The 16,675-nt window shown below is 49.8% G+C and overlaps 1 protein-coding gene across 4 annotated transcripts in view; it reads right to left on the bottom strand.

Moving 5' to 3' along the window:
* Positions 1-2,024: 2,024 nt before the first annotated feature.
* ADCK2 (aarF domain containing kinase 2) overlaps positions 2,025-16,675 on the bottom strand; it is a 20,002-nt gene continuing 5,351 nt past the window's right edge. For 2 of the 4 annotated variants that reach the window (XM_032275810.1, XM_032275808.1), the window contains 5 exons: positions 14,649-14,744; positions 10,076-10,327; positions 8,164-8,292; positions 6,771-6,824; positions 2,025-2,476 (listed from right to left, as the gene is read on the bottom strand). In XM_032275810.1, coding sequence (XP_032131701.1) covers positions 2,336-2,476; positions 6,771-6,824; positions 8,164-8,292; positions 10,076-10,327; positions 14,649-14,744 — 672 coding nt within the window. In that variant the 3' untranslated portion in view covers positions 2,025-2,335. The remainder of the gene's footprint in view (positions 2,477-6,770; positions 6,825-8,163; positions 8,293-10,075; positions 10,328-14,648; positions 14,745-16,675) is intronic. The other 2 variants (XM_032275811.1, XM_032275809.1) reach the window with 2 other exon arrangements.

Consider the following 16,675-nt stretch of genomic DNA (forward strand, 5'->3'; position numbering starts at 1 on the left):
CAGATATTCACTAAGAACTCCAAGGACAAATATCCCTTCCGGCGTTCTGCAGGCTGCCTCGTGGCCGTCTTTTGGTTATCAGATGAACACCCTATTTGAATGGACGTATTTCAGATGAGGGAAGGGATTCCAAGCCCTAGCACTGAGCGCTCAGCTTCTAAATGCAAATCAGATTCCCATTCAAATTTTAAGAAACTGTGAGGACAGACTCTAGATGACCTAACATACAGCATCTAAGCCCAAATCAAAAATCTACTCTAGAGCTGGAAGTAGAAAACAGAGGTGAGAAAAAAAAATTGTTCACAAAATTTTATGTTGCCTTAATTCCCCACTCTGAAAGCCTCACTCGATTTCCCCCGCCCTATAGGTTTGTTTTGTTTCATTTTGTTTTGTTGAGACAGAGTCTCACTCACTATCTTACCCAGGCTGGAGTACAGTGGTGTGATCTGGGCTCACTATGATCTCCATCTCCTGTGTTCAAGCGATTCTCCTGCCTCAGCCTCCTGAGTAGCTGGGATTACAGGCATGCGCCACCACACCCGGTTAATTTTTGTATTTTTATTAGAGACAGGGTTTCACCATGTTGGCCAGGCAGGTCTCAAACTCCTGACCTCAAGTGATCTGCCTGCCTCTGCCTCCCAAAGTGCTGGGATGACAGGTGTGAGCCCGTGCTGGCCCATGTGTCCCTTTTCTGTTGCTGCTCCTAGGAACTGAGGTCCTGGGCCCAACACCCCCCAAGCTCACCTGGCATCAGACCCACCCCAGTGAAGCCCGGAAAGCCTGCAGCCTTAGGAGAGACCCTGAGCCAGAGGACCCAGTCTAGCTGCACCCAGATTTCTGACCCACAGAAATTGAGAGACAATAAATCCTACGGTTTTAGGCCACTCTATTTTGGGATGATTCGTACCCAGCAATAGACAATACAGGCCACAAATGGCTTGATTCGATCCACTGGCTTTAAGGAAAGGCCCAGCTGTGTTGGCATAGGTTCAGGAGTGTGCCATCTTTTTGTCCCTCTCCTGCCTCCACACTGTACCTGAATGTGCACTGGCACAAGCGGCTGTGTGGCCAGCTGGAGTGCCTCCTCCCAGCCATCTGGAGCATCCCAACCCTCTCTACCTGCTCTGAATGCCTCCTCAAGACCTGGGAAGGAAAAAATAACATCACCTCTCTGGAAAAAACTGCACCAAAGGAATCTCTGTGCACCTAAACCGTACTGCTCCCTAAGAGACAGGAATGAGCAACTTTATCCAGGAGAAGGGAAGAATGGAAGAAACTAGTCCTGTGGTCAGGGCAGGACTTTCAGAGAGCACAAGGACCTGACTCCATTCTCTGCCTAGTGATCTCTAAGACGAGCGACATAATCTATCAGGGTGCAGAGATAAAATGCGATTTTACCTAAAAAAAAAAAAAGAGAAATTAAGCTTTACAAATATTCCCCTCCAGGCTGACCCCAGGGCCCTCCTGGTCTGCCGCCCAGCCACATCAGCTCAGCTCTGAAAGAAAGCCCGGGGTTGGCCCTGGCAGAGAGGGGCGGGCGGTGGTCACTGCAAGTGTGTCGCCAGGTGCTGCCATGGAGAAGAGGATGTACTGGTTATATTAACTATGTTCATATTCAGAATTAATGCTTGCACATGGACAGGCAGAGACACTGTAGCAGAGAAGCCGCAGTTCGAGACTAGCATGTGAGCCCAGGACAACGTTAAGGAAGTGGCCAAGGCATTCTGCCCATGTCCCCACTGTGTCAGCCACGTTCATCAGTTTTGTTTTACCTCATAGTAAGTTAGCAAGGAGTTGTCAAAAACTATTAAAAATTACCAAGAAGATAATTTGAAGTATAATGAAATTTGCCCTAAGTGTATATTATGCTGGCAGGGAGCACTTGCATGACATTTATACATAAATTGTGTGTGTTGTGGGGGGGTGATGCATGTACCATGGGTCAAAAACCTGAATATCAAAGTCTGGGAACTACCAGCAGGACCCACCTGACCGGGGAGTATAGCAGGTCAAGAAAAGAGAAAAACAGGAAAACAAAATAAATTTATTCATCCTCCTCTGCAGAACATTTTCCCTGAACGAGAGTGTCCCTGGCACCTAGCCCAGCTTCCACAATGGAATGGATAGGCCCCTTCCCTTTTACTCCCTAATTGGCCCAAAGCTTTTGAACACACCCTCAAACCAAGCAGAGGAGAAGCCACGGTGTGCCTTCCACCACTGGAGGGCCACATTTGGAATTGGTGTCCCACTTTTAAAACATCCCAGCTGCCACAGGAGAGGCTCTTGGGAGCGGCCTCCAGCTCTTGACAAGGGCCCACAGAGGCCCACTGCCCCATCACAGGGGACACGCTGGGCCTGTGAGGAGGAAGGGCCTTGCTGCCTCCAGGATGTCCAGTTTGGGGTCCAGCGAGCGGCCAAGCCCCTCCAGCACCATGATGGCAAACACAATGGAGGCAAAGTTGCTCTCAAGCTTTACCTGGAACAGAAAACAGAACAGTTCATCTCAGAACCTGCCGATACAGGGACGTGTGTCCTGGATAAGCACCATGCTGTCCACTCTCAGCCTCCCTCAGACCTGCCCACGGGATGTTTACCATCTACCTGACATTCTCTTCTCTACCATATCATCTCCCCAACCATCGCTGCTTGCCCAACCTCCCATCTACTAGATACGCTAAGGAAAAATCTAGGGGTACAGCACATACTTTTCTAGGTTTGTGTCCATGTGTGTATGAACGAAGACCAAATAAATCTTTCACACACATCCCAGAAACCATACATTTAAATACAGGTCATTCTTCAGAATCTACAGTAACCTTTATGTATATATTTTTATTTTAGAGACAAGGTCTAACTGTCACCTAGGCTGGAGTGCAATGGCAAGATCATAGCTCACTGCAGCCTTGAACTCCTGGACTTAAGGGATCCTTCTGCCTCAGCCTCCTGAGACTTGGACCCTTTTTTTGTAGACAGAGGGTCTTGCAATGCTGATGAGGCTGATCTCGAACTCCTGGGCCCAAGCAATCCTTCCACCTTTGCCCCCACCAAGTGCTGGGATTACAGGCAGGAGCCATGTCAGCTGGCCTACAATAGGCTTTTTAAGAGACAACACACAACTGACTGCTCAAAAAGGGCACAGCTACCCCTTCAGAGCCAGATTAGTAGTAATAGCAATTGACATGGATTATTCAACTATTCTTCAAAAGTATCATCATTATCCCCACTCTATAGAGAAAGAAGCTATGGCTCAGAGAGGTTCAATGACTTGCCCAAGGCCACTGGGTAAGAAGGAATAGAGGCATATTTAAACCTAGAACAGGAATCTGCTCTTTAGGTGGACAGAAGGTCAAGAAATGGAAGGTTGACTGATGGGAAAATATTCTTTGTTAGAAATTAAAGAGTGTTTGTCTCCACTAAGGGCTGGAAGGTCTTCGCGGGTCAGGCTGATCTGGGAGAAAGCAGCATGCTCCCATGAGCAGCTGTGGAGTTCCAGCCTGGCTCCTGGGCCACACAGGCTCTGGTCCAGGTGGGAACCCAGGGCTCCAGCACCTCTGGGAATGCTTTCATTCTGAAGCTGGGTAGTGAGTTCTTGGTGTGGATTATTAGATTCTTTTACCTCTATGTTACTGTCAAATACTTTATTTAAAAAAATTAAGTGCTACCTGAATAGAGATTTCTTCTAAGGAAGATATACAAATGGCCAGCTAGCATATGAGAAGATGTTCAACATCATGAACCAGTAGAGAAAAGCAATGAAACCACAATGAGACAGCACCTCACACCCATTAGGATGGCCACTACCAACAAAACAGAAAAGGACAAGTGTTGGTGAGGATGAGAGAAACGACCCCTTGTATACTGTTGGTGGGCATGGAAAATGGTACAGCTCTTATGGGAAGTTCCTCAAAAACTAAAAACATACCGTATGATCCAGAAAACCCACTTCGGGGCATATGTTCAAAAGCTGGAGGCCAGGCGGCCAGGCGCAGTGGCTCATGACTGTAATCCCAGCACTTTGGGAGGCTGAGACAGGTGGATCACCTGAGGTTAGGAGTTCGAGACCAGCTTGACCAACATGGAGAAACCCCATCTCTACTAAAAATACAAAATAAGCTGGATGTGGTGGTGTGTGCCTGTAATCCCAGGTAGTAGGGAGGCTGAGGCAGGAGAATCACTTGAGCCCAGGAGGCGGAGGTTGCAGTGAGCCAAGATCGCACCACTGCACTCCAGCCTGGGCAACAAGAGCAAGACTCCATCTCAAAAAAAAAAAAAAAAAAAAAAAGTATGTTTTCAAACTTAAGTGCCTAGTGAAGTGCTCAGAATGCAGTAGCTTCCCTAGGGCCTCTGTCTGCTCTTCCATCCTGGGAACAGCAGCAGCAGCAGCAAACATTCAAGGCCCCTCACTCACCGTGCCTCAAACTGCGTGGGGAGATGTTGAGAGGGAGCCACCGAGGCAGGAGGAGCCAGCAGCAGGCAGGGGCTTGAGCCACGTGGCCACAGGCGAGCTGCTCAGCCTCTTGGCTTTAGTGCCTGCCTCTTGGAACACTGAGGGGATAAACTGGATACCAATAAATGTTACATAGCTAAGTGAGGTACCATAGGGCAAGGAGAGGGGGCGACAGCACAGCCCTATAAGTGCAATCACCATGCCCTCTGTGGGCTGGGAGGTCCTTGAGGAGGCCCCGTGGACTGGAAACGGCTGGCACGGGTCAGCACTGCTGGGCAAAGGGGCTGATGCAAGCCTGATCTGCCTGCTCCGGGCCCTGTGCTCTCAGCGACCAAGATTGCGCGATCATGCCTGTTCCTCTGAGCCGCTAGCTAGCATGGTTGGGGCTTAACCCTAAGACAAAGGCGGGCGCGGTGGCTCAAGCCTGTAATCCCAGCACTTTGGGAGGCCGAGGCGGGTGGATCACGAGGTCAAGAGATCGAGACCATCCTGGTCAATATGGTGAAACCCCGTCTCTACCAAAAATACAAAAAATCAGCTGGGCATGGTGGTGCGTGCCTGTAATCCCAGCTACTCAGGAGGCTGAGGCAGGAGAATTGCCTGAACCTAGGAGGCAGAGGTTGCGGTGAGCCGAGATCGCGCCATTGCACTCCAGCCTGGGTAACAAGAGCGAAACCCCCTCCCCAAAAAAAAAAAAAAAAAAAAAAAAAAGACAAAGGCAACACTTAAGCTGTTTTTACAACAGAACTTTGTCAAAAGTTTTGGAAAGCACAAAAAGGTTTTTCACCAAAAACTAAAAACAAACAAAAAATCCCACCAAAAAAAAGCCAACCCAAGCTCTGGAGTGACAGAAACAGGGGTCTAGACCGTGGCTTCCCCATGCATAGGACGTGGGTATTTAACCTCCGTCCTCCATCTCCTGGTGGGGACAAAACAGTGGGGCTCCTACTGGCCTGTGGTACTGTCCTGAGATTGAGCTGAGGTGTGTGTGGAAAGCACCTGGCCTCTCCCAGATGGTGAGCTTCACACACGCGCCAGTGGCAGCCCTAACTGCTCCTGACGCTCCTGGGGCCCTAACTGCTCCCCGACGCTCCTGGGGCCCTAACTGCTTCCATCACTTGTTGGGGGCCCTTCAGTCTGTGTTTCAGTTTAGTCCCAAGAGTGTGGCTACTGCAGAGTGCTATGGGAGCAGCAGAGCCAGCACCTGGCCTGGGTCCTGGGTCCTATAACGAAGCCTGGCTCTGCTGTGAGGTCGACCAGATGAGCTGCCCACCTGCCCTCCAGCACACCCACTGCAGGATGAAGGGGCCAGAGCAGACAGGAAGCTCCTTTCTGGCCCTTACTTCTATGTTATGATTCTTGCCAAATGCTGCCACCTCCATGAAACATTTCCTTCTTAGATTGTAAAACCTCAAGAGATACGATGGAAAAGGCCATCTTTGGATGAAGTCCTCCCTTCTCCACTCTCAAAACTGCTTGCCCTTGGCCAGCAGCCTTAAAGAGTGCCCAAGACTAGGCTCCATGACAAGGCGACAGAGCTGGGGCACAGGCTAACATGAACCATGAGGTCAGCTCCCTCTAACGGCAGCAGCTAGGCAGGGGCCACAACAGTCCCACCAGGGCCTCTGAAAGCACCAGGACACAAGGCATGACCCTCTCAAGTGGTCCCTGGACCCCAGGACTTCATTCTACCAGGAAAGAGCTAAGCATGACTTACATTAACACAGGCATCATGAATGTGAACCGAGGAGGGAAGGACATGAAAAGCCAGAGGTAGGATGTTTCTACATTTTTAAATACACTTTTCTACATTTAGATGTCACAGATACTTAGACTGCACTGACTTGACAGATACACAGACTAACTGTGCCACAAAGCACTTGTTTCAAATGACTTGTTACTAAAAATGCTTTCAAAACATATAGTAGGCCAGGCGCGGTAGCTCACATCTGTAATCCCAGCACTTAGGGAGGCCAAAGAGGGTGGATCACCTGAGGTCAGGAGTTCGAGACCAGCCTGGCCAACATGGTGAAACCCCATCTCTATTAGAAATATAAAAACTAGCCGGGCGTGGTGGCATCTGCCTGCAATCCCAGCTACTCAGGAGGCTAAGGCAGGAGAATCACTGGAACCCGGGAGGCAGAGGCTGCAGTGAGCGGAGGTTGTGCCACTGCACTCCAGCCTGGGGGACAGGGCAAGACTCTACCTCAAAAAAATATATGTATGTGTATAATAGAAGCACCTCCCACTGCCCCGTGTCCATCCATCCAGTCCTGCCCCATCCCAGCTTCCCCAGAGACCCCTCCCTCTGACTGGCCCTCACCTTGTGAGTCATCAGCAACTTAAAGACACTGGAGAGAAGGCTGGACACATGAAGCTGGAAAAACAAAATAAAGGTTAATGCAGACCACAGAGCCTTCCAAAACTGCTACTTTCCCGACACCCACACATTCTCATCCCCGGCATCCCACCCTGCTCTCCCGCCAGGGCACACATACACCAGTGAGCGCAAAAGGGACCCTCTGACAAATTAGGAAAGGACTACTTCAACACAAGCCCAGCTCCCACCGCAGGACTCAGTCACAGAGGCCTTCAGAGGACAAGGCTTTGAGCCACGTCCACCCCAACCAGCAGCAACCACAAAAAATCACACCTGCCTGTAATTCTGGCACTTTGGGAGGTAGACACAGGCAGATCACCTGAGGTCAGGAGTTTGGCCAGCCTGGCCAACATGGTGAAACCCCATCTCTACGGAAACTACAACAATTTGCCAGGCTGGTGGCAGGCACCTGTAATCCCAGCTACTCAGGAGGCTGAGGCAGGAGAATCACTTAAACCCAGGAGGTGGAGGTTGCAGTGAGTAAGATTTCACCACTACACTCCAATCTGGGTGACAGAGCAAGACTCCATCTCAAAAATATTTTTAAAAAGGGCAGGCGTGGTGGCTCATGCCTGTAATCCCAGCACTTTGAGAGGCCGAGGCGGGCAGATCATGAAGTCAAGAGATTGAGACCACCCTGGCCAACATGGTAAAACCCCATCTCTACTAAAAAATACAAAAATTAGCTGGGTGTGGTGGTGCACGCCTGTAGTCCCAGCTACTGAAGAGGCTGAGATAGGAGAATCACTTGAACCCAGGAGGTGGAGGTTACAGTGAGCCAAGATCGCGCCACTGCACTGCAGCCTGGGGACAGAGCAAGATTCCATCAAATTAATTTTAAAATTAAATTTAAAAAAAAAACACCTGGATAGACTAGATCAGCAGGGCCAGTGTACCAGTGGCCATTCCTTGTCTGACTCATTCCTGCTAATGTGGCCACGAACTTGGGGAGAAAACAGTCATGTTTGCTAGAACTGTGTATATAATACAAAGCAGGCTCTGGCTTGGGTTTAAATAAGGGACATGCACATTGGACACATCATTTGGCTGCTTGGAGACCACAGTCCTCACTCTCTGTGTGCTTGGCTGTCCCCAAGTGAACAGCTACCTCTGGATGAGGAAGGAGTTGCAGCCCCATAAACGTCAGTGGACAAGGAGGCACCCTTGAGCGCCAGGAGCTTCACTGGACCTCCTCATGCCTGGAAGATGTGAGGTGTTCTTTTTCTGCTTTAAAACTCACACTCTGCATAAAGAGGTCTCCCTTAGACCCAGGATTTGCTCTGCCCCAGGGCCAGGCATGGACACCCCAGCCCCTGTCCACAAGTGATCTGCCCACCTTTTCCAGGGTGATGGTGTTCTTCCTGGCCTGGGTCACCAGCGTTGCCATCTCGGTTTTGAACCCCTCCACATCCCTGCACTCGCTTGCCCGGGCATGATGCAGGATGAGCTCAGCCACTCTCTGGCCCTGGAAGAGCAACAGAAAAGGGACTTGGAGTGGAGCGAGCATAAACCTGAATGCACTGCCCAAGTGTCTTCTCATCTCAGCACACTTTACCCTGACTTTTCTGCCATCTTGCTTTTGGCTCTTCCTCCTTGGACTGTGACTTTTTCCTTTTGCCCAAACCTATACGGAGGAATGCCCCACCCCCACTGCACTGCTCCTCAGCGTTTAACCTTGGCCCAGGGGACATTTTCAAACCAGCTTAAGGCCCCAGCTTTGCATTTGCCTTCTTGGAGGTAGAGACTGCCCTGCATTTTGCTATTTTATTTTATTTCTGAGACGGAGTTTCACTCTGTTTCCCAGGCTGGAGTGCAGTGGCGTGATCTCAGCTCACTGTAACCTCTGTCTCCAGGGTTCAAGCAATTCTCTGCCTCAGCCTCCTGAGTAGCTGGGATTACAGGTGCCCGCCACCACACCTGGCTAATTTTTGCAATTTTAGTAGAGACGAGGTTTCACCATGTTGGCCAGGCTGGTCTTGAACTCCTGACCTCAAGTGATCTGCCTGCCTCGGCCTCCCAAAGTGCTGGGATTACAGGTGTGAGCCACCGCGTCTGGCTGCATTTTGCTGTTTTAAATTTTAAAAAAAGGGCCAGATGTGGTGGCTCACACCTGTAATCCCAGCAGTTTGGGAGCCCGAGACAGGCAGATCACCTGAAGTCAGGAGCTCAAGACCAGCCTGGCCAAAATGGTGAAACCCCGTCTCTACTAAAAAATACAAAAATTAGCCGAGTGTGGTGGGGAATGCCTGTAATCCCAGCTACTTGAAAGGCTGAGACAGGAAACACGCTCTTTGCCCAGGCTGGAGTGAAGTGGTACCATCTTGGCTCGCCACAACCTCCACCCCCACGGGATTCAAGCGATTCTCCTGCCTCAGCCTCCCAAGTAGCTGGGATTACAGGCATACGCCACCACGCCCAGCTAAATTTTTTTTTTTTTTTTTTGAGACAGAGTTTCGCTCTTGTTACCCAAGCTGGAGTGCAATGGCTCGATTTAGCTCACCACAACCTCCACCTCCTGGGTTCAAGCAACTCTCCTGCCCCAGCTTCCCGAGTAGCTGGGACTACAGGTGTGCATCACCATGCCCAGCTAATTTTTGTATTTTTAGTAGAGATGGGTTTCACCATGTTGACCAGGATGGTCTCAATCTCCTGACCCCAAGTGATCCACCCATCTCAGCCTCCCAAAGTGCTGGTTACAGATGTGAGCCACTGTGCCCAGCCTATTTTCTTATTTTTTATAAAGACAGGGTCTCCCTATGTTGCTCAGCCTGGCCTTGAACTCCTGGGCTCAAGCAATCCTCCTGCCTCAGGCTTCCAGTGTGCTGAGATTACAGGTGTGAGCCACCATGGTGGCCCTTTTTTTTTTTTTTTTTTTTTTTTTTTTTTTAAATAAGAGACGAGGTCTCACTATGTTGCCCAGGCTGGTGAGCAGTGGCTATTCACAGGCACAATCCCACCACCGATCAGCATGGGAGTTTTGACCTGCTTCGTTTCCCACCTGGGCCAGTTTACCCCTCCTTAGGCAACCTGGTGGTCCCCTGCTCCCAGGAGGTCATCGTATTGATGCCGAACTTAGTGTGGACACCCGATTGGCACAGCGCACTACAGCCCAGAATTCCTGGGCTCAAGTGATCCTCCCACCTCAGCCTCCCCCGTAGCTGGGACTACAGGCACATACCATGCGCCCAGCCCATTTTTTTAATTAAAGGAAAATTCATGCCAACTTCTGTGGTCCCAGTGAGTCTCACCTGCCCCATCACCACAGCCATAAAAACTGCCCGGAAATTCTTCAGGTCAGGGGCCTGCAGCTCTGCCACAATGCCAGCATCCAGCAGCACCAGTCGCAGCGGGCACAGGGCAGACGGCATGGCCACCACCAGACTGTCACAGACGTCTGCCTGCTGCAGCTGCGCTTCTTGACTCAAGAACAGGCCATCAGCGCCCTGGACCAGGATGTTTCCAGGATGAAGGTCTGCGTGCACAAAGTTATCCACAAATATCTGGAAGGAGATCACACTGCTCATGACTGAGTCGCCCCCACAGCACCACCAAGCCACACAGAAAGAAAGTTGCCAGGGTGACAATAATCTCCCAGTAATCTATCACAGCCGCAAAGAGGTACATGTCCTATAGACCCTGTTTAGATGTCAGCTCAGAATTTGTACAAAGACAAGCTAAGTTAAAGTTTTCAAAAGAAAAATTATTTCAAAGTAAAAAGCATTTTTGAAATTTTGAGATGGAGTTTTACTCTTGTTGCCCAGGCTAGAGTGCAACGGTGTGACCTCAGCTCACTGCAACCTCCACCTTTCGGGTTCAAGTGATTCTCCTGCCATACCCTCCCAAGTAGCTGGGACTACAGGCGTGCGCCACCACACCTGGCTTATTTTTTGTATTTTTAGTAGAGATGGGGTTTCACCATATTGGTCAGGCTGGTCTCGAACTCCTGACCTCAGGTGATCAACCACCCTGGCCTCCCAAAGTGCTGGGATTACAGGCGTGAGCCACCATGCCTGGCCTGGTATACTTTTAAAAATTCACTGAGCATAATTTAAGATCTATACACTTTATTGAATGTTGTTATAATTCAATTTTTTAAGTTAAAGTTCTGAATCTTCTGGAAACTTGCCCTCAGTCCTACCTAGGGTCTCATGCCTGGATCCTGACCCCAGAGCTGGAGGCCCCTCACCCTCTCTCCACTCCTGGTGCTGCTTCATGCTGCTTCTCCCCTGGCTACTTCCCCCTTGTCCCCCTTGGAGCCCTGTTCCTGTGGACAAAGTCCTCTCGCTACCGGGTTCTCACTGCAGTTACTTAACTGAAACCTGGATGTGCCCCAACAATACCACTTCTCCAGGAGCCAGCAGGGTGGGAACTGCTGACTCCCCATCCCACAGGCCCTGGGGTTGGAGTAGAGTTACCTGAGCCCACCCCCGGCACGGCTCTCAGCCTTGGGTGCATGTGCCTGCCTGCTGTCAGCCTGCAGGATGCCACCTGCCCCGAGCACCCTTGCTGTGGGGACTCCAGACGTGCCTCCACCCACAGCTCTATCTCTGACTCCTGATTCATTCTCCAGCTCTCACCACATGCCTGGGTCCTCCCTACCTCAATTATTTGCCTCTGAGATCTGGTTATTCTTCCTCCCTATCTCCTCAACCCTGTCCCCCATTCCTGTTATCTGTCCCTTCAACTACTGTCCTCTGTCCCAACCACCAGGAAGACCAGACCCCCAACAATCTAAGATCTTCCTTTGCTCCTGCATGGGAGCTGCTAACAATGCTGGGTCATGATTAGCACCAACCATGGCCACCATAACCAGTGTGGCTTAGGGCTCACTGCGGATTCTTAGGAATTTCCACTCCTTTACCATCATGGTGACCGCATGAGGAAGTCACTTCTTATCCTCTTTTGAAAGATAAGAAGCCTGAGGACAAAGGTTAAGTAGCTTACCCCAGACACTGCCCTCTGCCCCCAGCTAGTAAACTGGAAGCTGAGATTTGAACCCAGACAAATCCTGTTCTGGGCTCCTAACCTGCAGGCTACACTGCAGATAGGCAAAATACCCCTCTGCCTCTCCAACACCAAGATGGCTTGATGCCTCCTGACAACCATTCACATTTCCTGAGTAGCTCTTTTTTTTTTTTTTTTTTTTAATAGAGACGGAGGTTTCTCCATATTGGGCAGGTTAGTCTCGAACTCCCAACCTCAGGTGATCCATCTGCCTCAGCCTCCCAAAGTGCTGGGATTACAGGCATGATCCACCACGTCCGGCCCCAAGTAGCTCTTTCTAGTCCTAGGGCAGCAATTTCAAACCTCTCTGTTCTCTTTAAACCTCGTGTCCCGGCCGGGTGTAGTGGCTCACGTCTGTAATCCAAGAACTTTGGAGGCCAAGGCAGGCAGATCACTTGAGGTCGGGAGTTCAAGACCAGCCTAACCAACATGTTGAAACCCTATCTTTTTTTTATTAAAAAAAAATAATAATAATTTTTAAAAATTAAAAATTAAAAAAAAACCTCTTGTCCCATGACCCTCTGCATCCTACTCCCAGTAGAGAACAATGGCCCCTCTTAGTTCACAAGGAAATAGAAGGTTTCCCACAGAAGCACCACCAAATCCTGTCCCTGTGCCTGTAAGTTTCTCTATCCCTCCAGCCCAGGATTTCTCAGTCTATTGCTGCGGGTGAGAATGGCCGTCCCTGTACACTGGGGTGGTAAGATCCTGGCTTCTTGCCAACAGGTGACAGTAGCACCCCCAACCCCCAACTATAACAACCAAAAATGTCTCCAGACATCGGCTGGGTATGGTGGCTCACGCCTGTAATCCAAGCACTTTGGAGTCCAAGGCAGGCGGATCACCTGAGGTCGGGAGCTCAAAATGGTGAAACCCCGGCTTAAAAAAGAAAAAAAGAATGTCTCCAGACATTGCCAGGTGTCCCCAGTAGACAAAACCTCCCTGTGGTAAACCACAGCTCTGGCCTTTGTGAAACAAAGAATTCCCTCCAGATGTGGCCAGGCTCCTCTTCAGCTGGGGAGGCCTGCAGAATCCTCACTGGTAGATATGGGAAAGACAAAACCTACTAAAAGTTCTTAGGAGGTGGGAACACTTGAACATGTTTAAATGTCCAAGAATCAAATCTACCTTTTGGCTCCCCTGCCTCTCGTCTCCCCCTCCCCCCTCCAACTCCACAGCAGACATGAGGTTGTGACAGCCCTCCTAATTAGGGGATTCCTCAGCCTAAAACTCTCATGTCCTTTTTTTTGTTTTTCGTTTTTTTGAGACAAGGTCTCACTGCGTCTCTGAGGCTGGAGTGCACTGACATGATTTTGGCTCACTGCAACCTCCACCTCCCGGGCTCAGGTGATCCCACCTCAGCCTCCGGGGTAGCTGGGACAAAAGGCATGCTGCCACCACATACTAATTTATTTTTTTTTGTAGTGACAGGGTTTCGCCATGTTGCCCAGGCTGGTCTCAAGCCCCTGGGCTCAAGCTATATCCCCACCTCAGCCTCCTGAAGTGCTGGGATTACAGGCACGAGCCACTGAGCCCGGCCAAAACTCTCCTATGTCTTAATCTGGGCACTGGGATGCTTTTTAAAAATTCACAAAGCATCATTTAAGATCTGAGCACTTTATATTTAAATTTCAAAATATTTTTTGAAATATTATTTTGGTTTTCAAAAGTTAAGGCAAAAAGCTTCAAAATAAATTTATCTGCCCTTGGATTAAAGTCTAAACTCTTTCACAGACTAATAGATCCTTCGTGATCAGGCCCCTCTCACCTCCTCAGCCTCAGCAATCACTGCCCTTCCTTAATACTCTCTTCCAAGCCATACTAAGTGCTTTCGTCTCTCCGAGGGCACCATGCAGTAGCTCACCCCAGGCCTCAGCACAGGCTGTTCTCTCTGGACAACTCCCTGCTTCCTGTCCTTATGCAGTGACACCTAGACCTTCACACTGCAGCTGAGATGGAGCCACTTCCTGAGTGAATCCCTGGGTTGGCACAGGCCCCTCCTAAATGACCCTTTGGCACCCTGGACTTACTCCTATAAATCATTTACTTCATCGTCACTTGTCTTCCCAATGAACAGTATGTCATGAGCATTGTAATTGTGTCTGTTTTGCTCACTACTGTAACCCCAGACCTTAATTCAGTGCCAGGCACCTGGTAGGTGCTCAATAAACATTTGCTGAGCAAATGAGCAAAGCAGCATTTAAAATATGATATTGTCTCAGCTGTTTACTAAACTACAGGTAACCCCGGCAGAACTGCATCATGGTTACCCTTCTTCCCACAGCACACGGAGCCTGAGCCACTGACAAAGTACTTAAGGGGCTGGGAGCAATGGCTCATGCCTATAATCCCAACACTTTGGGAGGCCAAGGTGGGAAGATCACTTGAGCCCAGGAGTTCGAGACTGCCCTGGACAACATACTGAGACCCTGTCCCTACAAAACAATTTTTAAAATTAGCCAGGCTTGGTGGCTCATGTCTGTAGTTCTAGCTACTCAGGAAGCTGAGGAGTGAGGCGAGAGAATCACCTGAGCCCAAGAGGTTGAGGCTGTAGTGAGCTGAGAGTTTGCCACTGCATTGCAGCCTGGGCAATAGAGTGAGACTCTATCTCAAAAAAGGGGAAAAAAAAGTACTTAACAGACTCTGTGGACATATGGACATTTATGGAAGGCTCCACCCTTTCTAGAACAGACTTTCTCAACCTGGCAGCTTGCTGCTTGGCTCTCCTACCTACCCAGACAGCCAGAGTCCCTGACCACTCCCTATCTGCAAGCTGACCACATGCTGGGCCTGAGCCTGCTCCGCCCACAAGCTCACCATCTTCAGGAGCATGTTGATCCCCAGCCGCGCAATCTTCCTCTTCAAGTCCACAGGAATTCCTGCCTGCTGGTAACTGGACACAGGCACGCTCTCCTTCCAAAAGACCAGGGAGAGAACAGCTTAACCCTAGCCAGTCTGTGATGCCGGCTCCTCCTCCCACATGGCACCACAGCACTGCCTTCCCCCTGACTGAGAGGTAACCTGAAGAGTTTCTCCTTTCCTAGAACCCCTTATAAATCTGTGATTCAGCCATGTGCAGTGGCTCACACCTATAATCCTAGCATCTTGGGAAGCCAAGGCAAGCAGATCACGTGAGTCCAGGAGTTCAAGACCAGCCTGGACAACATGGTGAAACAAAAATTAGCCATGTATGGTGATATACAACTGTGGTCCCGGCTACTCAAGAGGCTGAGGTGGGAGAACCACCTGAGCTCGGGAAGTCAAGGCTTCAGTGAGCTGAGAGTGTGCCACTGCACTCTAGCGTGAGTGACAGAGACTCTCTCTCAAACCAAAACAAAAATCTGTCATCCATGCATTGACCTGAACTTATTTACATTCCCTTCTATAACAGCTATCAGAAGGATGACAAGTCACATAGGTTTATTGGAAAGGAAACCTATCAGCTCTGCTACTGACGCTGAGATGTGATGTCCTGAAAAGATAGGGATGGGCACCAGAGAGCCAGTTTCTGGGCAAGAATCAGCCAATAGGAGCCTGGGCAATGTAAGGAGACCCCCATCTCTACAGAAAAAAAAAAGAAAAAAAAAAAAAGAAAAAATTAGCCAGGTGTTGTGGCTCACCCCTATAATCCTAGCACTTGAGGAGACCAAGGCAGGAGGATCGCTTGAGCTCAGGAATTTAAGACCAGCCTGGGCAACAGGTGAAACCCAGGCTCTACAAAATAATACAAAAATTAGTTGGACATGGTGGCTCATGTCTATGGTACCAGCTACTCGGGAGGCTGAGGTAGAAGGATCACTTAAGCCCAGGAGGTAAAGGCTGCAGTGAGCTGAGATCATGCCACTGAACCCCAGCCTGGGCAACAGAGCAAGATCCTGTCTCAAAAAAAAAAAAAAAAAAAAAAAAAAATTGTCAAAGCAACCCACGGAGATAGATCTCATTATCCCTAATTAACAAATAAAAGAACCAAAGCCCAGAGAGGTTAAGTAACTTGCTCAAGGTTAAGTTTGCTAAAGAGGTTAAGTAATACAGCTAGGAACACTGGGCAGTTCATGTCACTTCCCTGAATCTCATATCACCATCTGTAAAGAGGAGGCTGGTCTGGGTGCAGTGGCTCACGCCTGTAATCCCAGTAGATTGGGAGGTCAAGGCGGGCAGGTCACTTGAGGTCAGGAGATTGAGACCAGCCTGGCCAACATGCCAAAACACCATCTCTGCTAAAAATACAAAAATTAGCCGGGCGCGGTGGCTCAAGCCTGTAATCCCAGCACTTTGGGAGGCCGAGGCGGGTGGATCACGAGGTCAAGAGATCGAGACCATCCTGGTCAACATGGTGAAACCCCGTCTCTACTAAAAATACAAAAAATCAGCTGGGCGTGGTGGTGCATGCCTGTAATTCCAGCTACTCAGGAGGCTGAGGCAGGAGAATTGCCTGAACCCAGGAGGCGGAGGTTGCAGTGAGCCGAGATCGCGCCATTGCACTCCAGCCTGGGTAACAAGAGCGAAACTCCGTCTCAAAAAAAAAATACAAAAATTAGCCACCTGGTGTGGTGAGACGCACCTGTAATCCCAGCTACTTGGTAGGCTGAGGCATGAGAATCGCTTGAACTGGGGAGGCGGAGGTTGCAGTGAACTGAGATGGTGCCACTACACTCCAGTCTGGGCAACAGAGCGAGACTCAGTCTCAAAAAAAAAAAAAAAACGGGCCGGGCGCGGTGGCTCAAGCCTGTAATCCCAGCACTTTGGGAGGCTGAGGCGGGTGGATCACGAGGTCAAGAGATCGAGACCATCCTGGTCAACATGGTGAAACCCCGTCTCTACTAAAAATACGAAAAATTAGCTGG

The sequence above is a fragment of the Sapajus apella genome, unplaced genomic scaffold, assembly GCF_009761245.1.
Source record: "Sapajus apella isolate SASKATOON/1434 unplaced genomic scaffold, GSC_monkey_1.0 scaffold7, whole genome shotgun sequence".
Classification (NCBI taxonomy): Eukaryota; Metazoa; Chordata; class Mammalia; order Primates; family Cebidae; genus Sapajus; species Sapajus apella.